Below are 12,985 nucleotides of genomic sequence, written 5' to 3' on the forward strand. Positions count from 1 at the left end.
CAAACACACACACCTCTGTGTACAACAACAGTATAGTTCAACAAAAGCACAAACTGCTTCTTCTGTAAGGGTGTGTGTGTGTGTTGAGGTATTTGACTTTATATAATATCGCGTTGATAGTACATAAAATGGTACTCGCCATTTAAACCTTGTAGATATCTTTCACTTAGATTGAATAATTAATGTAAATTAATGTTTACTACTTAATTATTTAAAATGATTTCTCTCTCTTTCAGGCTTTCAAAGAGATGCTGTATGCTGCTCAGGACCAGGCCCCATCTATTGAAGGTATAATACACACACGCACACACACTCACACACACACACACATACATACATACATACAAAATAAGGCCTGGTGTATTACTGGCCTCTCAGGTATGTGCTCTTAAGCAGGTGAAGCACTCAGTTGTAAGGTGGGTCTGTCATCTGCACGTTTTATTTTGAAAATGTAAACAATTTAGTAAAATATAACTAAATCTTTTAAATATTTGACTGATAAATAAATCTAAAATGCAGTTATATGGGATGTTTTACATGAAATGTTTGTAGTGTGAAACGCAGCATTAATACGAACAGTATTTGTCTGTAGGCGTCCGTCTTGTGAAGGAAAGTCCTCAGTGTATTCCGTTTGATTCAGATGAATTATGATGCAGAATCTGTGCTGGTATAAGTGTGAAATTGCTCTCTGGAGCTCTGCTATAGAAAGCCATGTACTTGGCAGAGGAAAACACCGCTCCTCTCTGCTGTCAAGATCAGCATGTGCAAGTTCTTTACCTCCAGCTCCTTAATTATTTCTTCAGCTACCTCATCCCGCACTGTTGCTTAATTATGTGTCTTTGTAAAAAAAAAAAAAAAAAAAAAACATGAACAGCAGCCACAGTATGACCAAAATTTAAGGCCTCGGAGAGTCTTAAAATGTCTTAAAACCAGTTATCAGAGGCCTTATTTTTCATCATGTAATTACAGGCCTCTTTGTGCCACTGCACTGTGTACTCTTAAAGTGATACAAAACAATGTGACTGGCACAATATGTTGTTTTTTGTTTTTTTTTTCCCCTGGTATCTTTCCTTTCATCTAATTTAGACTAAGCAAGAGTTTCACCACTTTAAAGGGCTGGTTTTCACTCCGAAATATGATGTAAGAGAATACAAACCTATGATTGGATATCGCACTCAGTCACAAAACAGTGGAAGGTTTTTAAATAGACACAATCAAAACCTGCATCAAGCTCATGTAAGCTCTCACACAGATCGCCGTCACCGTCCACCTCAATGAGTCCTCACACTTGTGTGTCCTTTATTTCACTTGAGTGAAATAAATGTGTAGTCAGCTCAGCAGTCAATGATTGTTGTGTGTGTGTGTGGATGTGTGAACATGCACAGGCTTACAGAAACCAAAAAAAATAAAATAAAATCAGCCAAGCCAAATAACCTCGAGAGCAGACAGGCTGACTGCTCAGGCTCCTGTGTGAGCATTCACAGCTCACCCAGGTGTCAGCCATCACTCCTAATGAGCTGCTCCCCAGATCCCAGCAAACCAAATAAACAGGAAATTTGTCTTGAGGCCTAAGGGGGCCATCACATCACTTGCACTGTAATTGGCTGCCAACTGCCTGTCGATCTGATGCCATTGTGTTGTCCCGTGCGTGCTCTTCGTTTTTTTTTCTGAGACGGTCGTCCGTCTCCTCGACAGACAGGCTCGACACACACACAGAGGGAGAGCGAGCTCCCAGCATGCAGTTTTTTCAGCTGAACTGGTCAGCAGGTACTGTTCTGTAAATCTAAGCTGACTGCTTAAATAGAAGACTGTTTTAGTCCATGCACTGAAAACCATTTGGACGTTTCTACATTAGATCCCTCTGTTGTCTGTCAGTCCAGCATGAGTTGATAAGACAAGACAAATAAGACAGATAAGACAAATTAAAGTCAGAAATATGGGGCCATTACTGTAGCAAAGCTATATACAAATGTGAGTGGAGAGCGGTGTAACTGTGTCTCAATCCATGAGTGTGTCTGTAAATGCTTACATAGATATTAAAGGCTGAAAACTCATCTTCATTGATGATTTGTAATCACTATTAAGAATTTGACTGATCAAGAACTAATTAACTGAGAACGTGGAACGTTGGTGGGGTAGTCTTAGTCCACCCCCTGTCGGATCAGTCTATTTAATGGGTGTTTTCAGAAGCTGTGTCTATTTTGAATTTTCCTACAATGGACGACGGCTGCACAGCTAACTGTGATCCGAGTTTTCTGTGTGACTACAACAGCACAGTTAAAGGTGCTGGTTGCCTTGATGACATGTTCAATGTTGCTGACAATTTTCGTCAGACGATTATTTAGTTCATGTAAACAGCATTCAGCATGACATTCATTACGTTCTATTCACTATTGTCATTATATACTCTACATTAGAGGGAAGACTGAACAATAATTTACAGTCACTGATTGTTTAAAGCTGTTTTGTTCACAGCTAACCTGTGAGCGGTACACTGAGGTGGCAGTAGAGCACTTTTTAAGGTGGAAGTAAACTCCAAAACAAGTGACTGGAAAATAAGACGTGTTGGAAATTTCGTTTCCAAAGATAGGATGGTGGTGAGCCGTGTCATCCATGCAGAGAGACAGGTGACCTGATAGTCCCCGGCTGTTTTCTTCAATTACTGGTCATGTTTGCCTAATAAATGAAATCCTTCACATGCTCCTCGAATTCAGCAGACGCTCAGTATCATTCCACTTCCATCTTCACAGCCAGGCTAGCAGCTTGATTGTAGGGACGACAAAGTTCTAATGGTTTCACACATGCACCGCAACCCTGAATTTATCTTGACATTACCCGAAGGACCTGTAGTTTGTCCTGACAGTGGAACCGGACATTAAATGGACCTGATATGATGATAGAATGCTGACACATTTAAATAAACAAACGCATGTTAGCGTTGTCATTGTGAGCATGTTAGCATGATGATATTAGCATTTAGCTCAAAGCACTGCCACCACTGCGGTTGAGAGCAGCCTCTCAGAGAGCTACTAGCATGCCCGACAACAGAAAGGCTTCCATTTTAATTTACTATACTGTATGTGCTTAAACACAGCTTGAAATGGTTGTGTGTTGGACTCTGAGCTTTGCCAAATCGAAGGCGACTTATACCCAGTACTGTGCCTGATAGCATCCTGTGTGGGACACATCCTGTGTGGGACACATCCTGTGTAGTTCGGCTGTTCTTCTTTGACGGTGAAACGGTGCGTTTTGTGCTCCCACACCCTTCTTTGTGTGTGTATTGTGTGTGTTTGTTGTAACCAGTTATGGTATGGCTTATGTGTCTCACACTATTCCTTTATATGGTTATGTGTTATATAAAGAAGTCTGCAGTCACATGTTGTTACCTACTCTGATGGTGTGATTCATAAGCTGTTCCATTCTCATTTCCTGACGAATGAATAAATCCACCCCACTGTCTCACTGACTGTCATCTTATTTCATTTTTTCCCCTTTATTTCAGTTTATTTTAAGAATTATCCCGTGACTCGTCTTCGTCTCAGAGGCACACCTGACAACAGTGACAACGGGGAAAATGTTTAATGATGTATACAGTGACCTTGAAACACCTGCTCTCCCCAGTAAATGAGCTCCTTTAACAAAATAATAGACCTTCTCTTCAGTGCCAGCTTTTACAGTGAACTGTCTGCTGTATTTCTTTGTCCCGCAATTATGAAACTTGCTCTCCATTTGGAAGACACTTGAGTTTCCTGCTTTACTGTGTAACAATGAGGTATAACGAAAAGCTATTTGGCAGCCAGCACGAGCAGACTTTGATCAGTCCGAATTAGTTGCAAACAGCGTGCAAAATCTCCAAGTTACATCAAGTTTAACATTGTGAAATAGTGCAAATGTACACAAACGTAACAGGGAGATTAAGGAGACAAAGGAATTTCAGCCACATGGGCGGATTTTAGAGATGTTGGGTCTTATTGCTTCACATGGAAAGGGAGGCTCGTTAAATCAATCCCACTATCCATCTATCATTCCACTTATCCCACCACCCCTGTACTACGGTCTCCCTCCTGACCTGCGTCTGTTTCTTTTTGCTCACTCTCTTCATCTCTCCTTCTCCGTGTGACCGCCTTTGGCCTGAGACTGAACGTTACGAAAATCTTTTGATCTCGGCAGCTGATACAGGATCAGCGATTGCTTTTGCAAAAACAATTGATTGGCAGACTGACCCCAAAAATCCATTGAAAGTTCCTGCAGATTTTGAGTAAAAACTCCTGTGGCAGGAGATGAAAGAGGACGGTTTTCAATTAAACCTGAGGTCATTTGTTTTGAGAACAAATTGCAGGCTCATTCACAGGGTTTTGGAGTAGTAATACATATAATTGGCTGGTATACAGTTTTGAAAGTGCCACTTAGAGAAAATGTGCAGCTGTGCAGTATAATATGTACAGAATACTGAGGATTTTTAGCATGTTCTTCAGTTAGTTTACTTCACTGTTAAATAATGAGAACACAGACCCTGAAGATCTGCTCTGCAGTGATGCTAAAACAGTAGACTGATAGGAAATACGTTTATCATTTCACTGAAAGATATTGGAAGTTACAAAACATGGAAAGATCATAATTCTCATAGACTAATCCCTGGTTGTCACCATTCATCAAGGCTTTAGTCTGCAGCCGCCTAAACAATACATCAGTGTTCAACAACAGACTTGATCTGAACGACGTTACATAATTACCAAATAACGTTTCAGTTGTCCCCACAGCACAGCCGCTCTGCGTGCTGTCTCTTAGCTCGTTTGACCAGTGGTGTGCATCCTGTCCAGCGCTGGCTGAATCTGCATCTCTGCATCATTCTGCGTTTACGTCCCAACACACAACACTTCAGGTTCCTGATCATTTTGGGGGCCCTTAACATAGCTCACGTCATTCAGTCGTTCGTCTTCTCCAGACTTAACAAGCAGAAACTAAAATCTGTAAAGGAAAAGTTCAGGATTGTGAGGATATGGACCAACAAGGCAAAGCTCCAACCTGGATGAACTCGCTGACACGGTTTTTGTGAGGACATGTGTGTGCCCTCTAAGACTTTCTCCACTTACAACAGCACCAAGCCCTGCTTTACAGCTAAACTCAGGCAGCTCTGTTATGCCAAAGAGAAAACCTACAGAAGTGGGGACAGGATCCCGCACAACCAGACCACAAACACACTGACCAAGCACATCAGAGTAGCAAAGAAACAGCTACACTGAAATGTTGAAAAACAGGTTCTCTGCGTCAGTGTCGAGAGGCCAACAGAACATCACAAGTTACAGGAAACCATCCGCCAAACGCGACAATCATGAACCAGCTTAGGATCTGAATGTGTTGTTCTGTAGGACTGATAAACCCACATGTGGTCTTGGACCACACGTGGCCACATTCTTTTATGAGTGTAAACACAAATGTGTCCTGGGCCACGTTGAATTCACCTGAAGGACATCACTGGACACCTGCTAGTCCAAACTCACCCAGCTCACTGTGCCCACCTACACCCGTCACTGAGTCACCAACCTGGGCCAGCCAGCAGTGGTTCCCTCCTAGGGACACTGTATTTCTAAACAAATTTTCCCGCACATATCTAATAGGAACAGATGACATTTTAAATCCAAAAGGTCAGAGGTCAACTTCACCGTGACACCACAATGTTCTTCAAAAAAACATTTTTCTGGCCATTCAACACCATCACTCAGAGCAGAAAGGGGGGATTGTTGACCACTCTGTATTAGAGCTGAGTGGTTTCAGCAAAAATCAATGGGAAGATGAATTGTCACATTTACCTTGGTAAAGAGAAATGATGTCTTTATTAAATACACTTGTGCAGAAAATTCTCAGTCCCTCTCAGTGGAGCTCTTATTGATTCCTTGTGCTGAAAATAAACAGATTGTTATAGATTGGGACTAAGTAATATTAAATGATATATAAAATATTCAGTGGTTAGGAAGTCTTCAGTATTTGTTCCTACTTAAAGATCCTATAGGTCACAAAGGGCTTAAAAAGTCTGAGCACAGGCTTCAGAAACCCTTGAAACTGTGTTCTCCACTTGTTGTCCATCTGTTGTGACTATCAAAATAATGATTATAAATAGAATTGAATAACACTTTCATGACTTCTGTGAGCTCATTTTTCCATCAGTGATAAATGATGCTTTGAGGTAATGAGTGACATTATTTAAAAAGAAAAAAAAAACACACACACACACACAAACTTGTGGAACAATGACCTGTTTCAGCCCACAGACTGTGGTCAGCGAGCTACAGGGGAGCCTCCCTTACTTCTCTTCTCCAGGACTCAGTTGTGGCTGACTCAGGAACTCTGCTTGGCTCTCGAGGAGCTGTAGCTTTTATTTATTGTCTAACAAAATGTACCTTATACTGAACATTCGTGGTTTACTGATAACCTGTTTTCTGACAGTGTTTACAGTTACCTTTGTGTCCAACATAGTATAAAATGAGAGAAGCGTGCTGATGCTGCTGGGAAAACCGTACCAACAGCATTTGGTTCATCCAAATGACAAAAACACAACTTTCCCCTTTAACTCTGATTGCACCTTGCCACACACACAGTGTACGTGAATTTAGCCTCTCAGAAGTTTCCAACAGGTGGTGAATGGAAATTTGCCTGCAGTGTTATCAGCATCACTTTGAACAGTATTCACTGGAACTGCTGTCTACAAAGGGAATAGTTCCTACCAAAAGCTTAGCAGCATATTCTGTGTGTTATTCACAGTAATGAGGGACTCTGGACAGTGACATCTCAAAACCTGGACAAATAAAACCAGCCTCTCTCCTTTAAATAGCATGGAACACCTTTGTCTAACTACTGTTTAAGTGCCTTTGAGCAAGACTGAGCCATGATGGAAGAACACACCTGTGCACTGGGTGGCTTCCAAGTGGGAATGTGTGTGAACCTTGTGCGAGTAAAGCAGGGTGTTGCTGCAAAAATGGAGCTAAAAAACATCAATTGTCCAATGGAAAGTATAGCTTATTACAGAGAGACAGACATGTCATAATGATAATAATGATAATAATCATGATGACATGAGCTGAGACACGGAAAGAAAAGAGCAGAATAAGGCCAAAAAGGGATAAGGAGATTACTGTAGTCTGACCGTGGTGGCTGTTTGTGTGTTTGTGTGCTGGTGAGAGAGAGAGAGAGGTGGAGGGAGGGAGGGGGTGGGGGGGAGGGAGGGAATGGTTGGGACACTCCAATTTAGTTAATTTGGTGTCTTGTCTAAAAGCAGCCAGTCTGAAACGCAGTGAATCACCGAGTCTTGCACAGCCTGACTCAAAACCACCTGCCCGGTCTGTTGTTTGGTTGTTGTTGACGTGACAGTGGGTACAAGTTAGAGGTTGGACACACAGGTTTCTGTATGTCCACTGTTCAATTAAAGTTTACCAGAATCTGTCCCCAGCGTGAGTTCTTAAATAGTTAAGATCAAAAATGATGAAAATTACAGGACTCAGTTCTGGTAAAACTATAAAAAAAAAGAAAGAAAGAAAGAAAGGAAGGAAGGAAGGAAAGAAAAAGCATCTGACTCAATGGAAGAAACAGGAGATAAATCTTGTACCATGCTATTTGGAATACAAGTAAACATAACTTTGATAACAAAATGATTCTCCAAAACAACAGGTCAAGAACATTCTTGGAAACGCGATCATAACTTCTGGTTGCAAACTTGATCCTCTGCCATTTTTTCCAAAGACTGCTCTCTCTGTGTGTGGACGACAGTGTTGCAAAACGTATTTACAAATGTCAATGGAGAGTTGAGTAACTGTGTCTCAATCAGCGTGTGTGTTTTGAGATTTGCGAATGTGTAGATAAATCTTTAAATGTGTGCATAGACATTAAAGGCTGAAATGTATTTTTCTCCAAGAGCTGGAAAAAAAACAGACAAGTCATCAGTTACAGCCCAGATGGGCCTCTCAGCTGTCCGTCATTTCACGAGGGATTTTTGCTTCACTTGTGAGATCTGCAAATGTGCGTGGCGACAGCACTCAGCGGCTGTGGCTGCAGCTGGGCCGACGCGAGGCGAACTACGATGGAATCTTGGAGGGAAATTTCTAGCTGAACTACGTCTCCCAGGGTGCACTTTGACTCCTGTGCACCCAATTTAAAATTCAATACAGATTTGGGCATATCTTTTCTTTCTTTTCTTTTTTTTTTTAAAATACATTTGCAAGTCTAATTGCACACACGGATTGAGATACTGTTACACAACTCTCCGCTCCCATTTGTAAATAGATCTGTTACAATAAAGGCCTTATATTTTGTCTTATCTGTCTTGTCTTATCAACTCGTGTTGGACACAACAGAGGGATATAGTGTAAATGGTTGTTTATCTTCTGTCACTGCGTTGCTGTCTCTCCCTCAGGGTCTAGAACAAGATAACTGTTCTGTTCCAGCTTCTGTAAAGTAGTGTAGTGACAGGTGCTTGGTCCTGAATGTAACCAAAAATAACTAACTAATTATTGACTTTAGAGACAGCTCTTTTTTTTGGTGGGTGGGGGGGGGGGGGTAATAAAGGGCCAGTTTCACAGCAAACATGGTGACTGGTTATAACAGGAAACATTGTAATGATATTTAATAACATTAAAGATTCATCCATGTTTACATATGGAAGTGTATGTTGTTGGTGCTGTCAGGTGGAGCAGTGAAAGCCTGGCACTGCACCGAATAACTATACAGGTCACCAAAGATGGCAAGCTATGACTGTTTGGGATCCAAAGTGAAGTCTGCCATGCATACCATGATCTGACGCTGATAGTGTTCTGTCTTATGAGTCCAGCATTACAAGTACATGAGTACGATGTTTGGCAACGAGCTACAATAGTGTGTAGACACAGGTAATTGCAAGCAAGACCAGCAGAGAATGCATGTAAGAGTGTATGAGCTGTCGTATACTGCAGTGATGAATAAAGTTGTATTGTAATTTTTACATAAATAATACATTTTCCTGCCAAAACGATGTGTTTTTATCAAGTGTTTTGTTCCTGTCAAAATGGACGAGCTCTTAAAAATGAGTTCTGGCTTGAATTATAAGTGAAATTTGTGTCATAGCTGAAGGGTTGAAAAATGTTTCGGACCCACCGAAACAACGGTAGAGATCCTCATGACTTCTAGAAACCGGAGAACCTGCTGCTGTCTCACTGCTCCATCTGCTGGTCAGAACAGGACAGTGCAGGGCTTTGCTGCAGACAGTATGGGGATAACGGTTATATATGCACACTCTGTACCACACACAGTGGACCAGTCCTCCATGCCCACCTGTCTCATTCTGCCCTCTTCTTACAGTCACAGATGAAGATACAGTCAAGAGGTACTATGCCAAGTTTGAGGAGAAGTTCTTCCAGACCTGTGAAAAAGAGCTGGCCAAGATCAACACCTTCTACTCTGGTAATGACAACAACTAACACCCCTGCTTCATATACATACAGTCATATACACTCACTTAGCACTTCATCAGGAACACCTGTACAGGTCAGGAGCCTCAGGTAAGGTTGACATCAAACATCAGAATGAAAAAATGTGATCTCAGTGACTTCGACCGCAACGACTTTGAAGCTGAGACCACGTCAGGTTCCAGTCCTGTCAGCCAAGAACAGAGATCTGAGGCTGCAGTGGACACAGGTTCACCAACACTGGACAGATGAAGACTGGAAAAACGTAGCCTGGTGTGTGATGGTGTGGGGAATGTTTTCTTGGTTCACTTTGAGCCTTAATACCAATCAGTCATGGTCTGAATGTCTCAGTCTGTCTGAGTATTGTTGCTGACCATGTTCATCCCTTCATGGCCACAGTTCACCATCTTCTAATGGCTACTTCCAGCATGAATCTCAAAGGAATGTTTTCAACTTCTTGTGGAATCTGTTTATTAACTGAGGCTGTTTTAGAACAAATGGAGGCTCCTCACAGTTTTAATGTGGTGTTCCTAATAAAGTGCTCAGTGAGCACTGTGTTTTGTGAGTATTGTCCTTTCTGTCTTCAGAACAGTTTTCCTCTGTTTCCTGGCTCTCCCTTCAGAAAAGCTGGCTGAGGCTCAGCGGCGATTCGCCACGCTGCAGAATGAGCTGCAGTCCTCGCTGGACGCCCAGAGGGAGAGCACGGCCAATGCGCGGGGCCTGCGGAGGAGGAAGACGGTGTTCGCCCTGTCGCAGCAGGAGCGATGTAAACACAGAAACATAAAGGACCTGCAGCTGGCCTTCTCCGAGTTCTACCTCAGCCTCATTCTGCTGCAGAACTATCAGGTGCACATTCACACAAACATCATCTCACAAACAAAGACATTTTCACGGTTCAGTTTTCTGGTTTCGCCTCGGAGACCATTTATTTATTGTTTATTAATTATAGTTTGTTTAGTAATGTGAATGACCCAGAGTTAGCCAAAAATGTTAAGTCTGTTGTCCCTGGCAAGGTGTTCAAAAGCCCCCCTGCAAAAATGCCCCATTAATGGAATTTCAGGACTAATAACAACTGGTAAGGATCTGTTGATAAAACAGATGTGGTGTTACAGTAACTCTTGTGTTTACGTAAATGTAAAGAGAACAATAAAGGTTAAATAGTTTGAGGTTTTTGCATCATCATTTGAAGTTAAAGTGAGATAAAGCTGCACTTATCACTTATCATTTTGATCCACTGTTTCTATAAAAATGTTGTGTGTAATGAAATGATGTGAAACATGTTTCCTCCTCAGCTCATTTATAGTTTCATATCCTTCATCCGGTGTGTTCAGTCAGCTGGTTTTGACAGGTCTGGTTCCTCCTTCATTTAAAAAAAAAAAAAAAAAAAAACACCGCCCTGCCTCTCTCTTCCTCTGTGTCTCTGCCAGAACCTGAACTTCACAGGTTTCAGGAAGATCCTAAAGAAGCATGACAAGATTTTGGAGACGTCGAGGGGTGCTGACTGGAGGGTGGCCCACGTTGAAGTGGCTCCATTTTACACATGCAAGAAAATCACACAGCTCATCTCTGAGACTGAGGTACACACACACACACACACACACGTACAAGTTCCATATTTAGTTTATTTGTTTGAAGTGGAGAGAAGTGAGTACAGCCCATGCAGGCTGATGTATTTCCTTCTTTCCACTTCAAAGACCAGCAGAATACAGTGTTTGCCCAGTGGGCCCCAGACTTTCACATATAACTGTACATGTCACCTTGCACACATTCACGTATACTTCAGGCTGTAGCTAAGTAGAGTATTTGCTAAAGCTGGTTCTGTCTCTGTGTTTTTCAGGCGCTGGTCACAACTGAGTTGGAAGGTGGTGACAGGCAGAAGGCCATGAAGAGGCTGAGGGTGCCTCCCCTGGGAGCTGCACAGGTCTCTCTCTCTCTCTCACACACACACACACACACACACGGACACACACATAGACACACACATGGGTGCTCTTCTCAGGAGACACAGTTGTAAGATTAGAAAATGGTGGAGAGTGTGCTTCAGTTATCTGGGTATCTCACTGCTCACCCCGCCCCAGCCCTAATGCCTGGGTGCTGGAAAGGAGGCTCCAACCAGCTGTTGAACCTCAGATCCAGGAGGAGCAGTGTGGACTGTGACCTGGAACAATGGACCTGGTCTTTACCCTTGCAGGGTTACTAGAGGGGTTTGTGGGAGTTCATCCATGCAGTCTCCATGCTGCGGTGTGTGGACTTGGAGAGGGCCTATGATCTCTTGGTGGATCTTGTGACAGGAAATGCCATCACAGTCCATCCGGTCCTTATATATCCGCAGAGAGAGTTGTGTTCATAGTTTTGGCAAGAAGTCAAGCATGTTTCCTGCGGGTGTTGGCCTCTGGTCCCTTGTCACGGATCCTGTTTGTAATTTTCACAGACAGAAGAGGGACATATGGACTATTTTGCTGTCATCACAGCCCGACGTTGTGTAAGGGGTGATGGATGGATGGATGGATGGATGGATGAATGGAAAATGTGGAAATCATTCATTGTCCCTGTTAGTCATTATCATGTCACATGATCTTGCTGAGACGTCTGACTGCGTGTCTCTGTCCTTTCCCTGTATCTGCAGCCTGCTCCTGCTTGGACCACTTTTAGAGTCGGCCTTTACTGTGGAGTTTTTCTTGTCTTAATGGTTACAGTGGTCATTACAGGTAACACACACACACACACACATATCCAAGCATCTAATTATATTGTGAGAGATAAAACATCTGAAATTTTTGATAATCAAGTGACTCAGGTTTAATTTCCATCACTGCACCAAGATTAGGAATCAGTGTATTCTTGTGATGTTAAAACAGTACGACGTGGTTTAACAGACACTTGGAGGGATGAAAGCTTTTATTCTGTCAGACTGTGCAGTGATGGTTGTGCAGTATTTAAAAACAGTGCAGTTCCTTGTAAAGTGTCTAACCATCTTTCTCTGTCATTAGGAGCTGTGGTTTTTAGTGACACTGATGTTTGGCCCATGGTCAGAATCTACAGAGGAGGATTCCTGTTAATAGAATTCCTCTTCCTGTTAGGTAGACACACACACACACACACACACACACACGGGTCCATACCCTCCTAACTGAATTGTTCCCTGCCCAGTGTCTCTCTTTGAAATGATCAGACAACACACACACAAGTATGTGTTTTCATCTTTTTGTTTTCATCTTCCAGGCATCAACACCTACGGCTGGAGGCAGGCAGGAGTAAACCATGTACTCATATTTGAACTCAACCCCAGAAACAACCTGTCCCACCAGCATCTGTTTGAGGTCTGAGCACAAACACACACACACACACACGCAAACACAACAAATGGCTGAAGACAATCAGGTCCCAGTGGACATTTGGAAATAAGTTGACTTAGTTAAAGGCCAAACCATGAACATTTATGTCCATTACATTATTACATAAATTCATATGCTGACTGTTCATGTGCTCCTCTGGGTTTCAGAGTATATTACCTCTCAGCTCCACCATGACTCTGATGAATGCTGTGACTGTAT

The 12,985-nt window shown here is 42.4% G+C and overlaps 1 protein-coding gene across 1 annotated transcript in view; it reads left to right on the forward strand.

Moving 5' to 3' along the window:
• The window catches only part of LOC121192956 (xenotropic and polytropic retrovirus receptor 1 homolog), a 33,716-nt gene that overhangs the window by 12,989 nt on the left and 7,742 nt on the right, over positions 1-12,985 (forward strand). The window contains exons 2-9 of the mRNA XM_041055017.1: positions 237-288; positions 9,325-9,426; positions 10,054-10,277; positions 10,859-11,008; positions 11,269-11,352; positions 12,058-12,139; positions 12,422-12,511; positions 12,654-12,751. Coding sequence (XP_040910951.1) covers positions 237-288; positions 9,325-9,426; positions 10,054-10,277; positions 10,859-11,008; positions 11,269-11,352; positions 12,058-12,139; positions 12,422-12,511; positions 12,654-12,751 — 882 coding nt within the window. The remainder of the gene's footprint in view (positions 1-236; positions 289-9,324; positions 9,427-10,053; positions 10,278-10,858; positions 11,009-11,268; positions 11,353-12,057; positions 12,140-12,421; positions 12,512-12,653; positions 12,752-12,985) is intronic.

This window comes from Toxotes jaculatrix, chromosome 14 (assembly GCF_017976425.1).
Source record: "Toxotes jaculatrix isolate fToxJac2 chromosome 14, fToxJac2.pri, whole genome shotgun sequence".
NCBI lineage: Eukaryota > Metazoa > Chordata > Actinopteri > Toxotidae > Toxotes > Toxotes jaculatrix.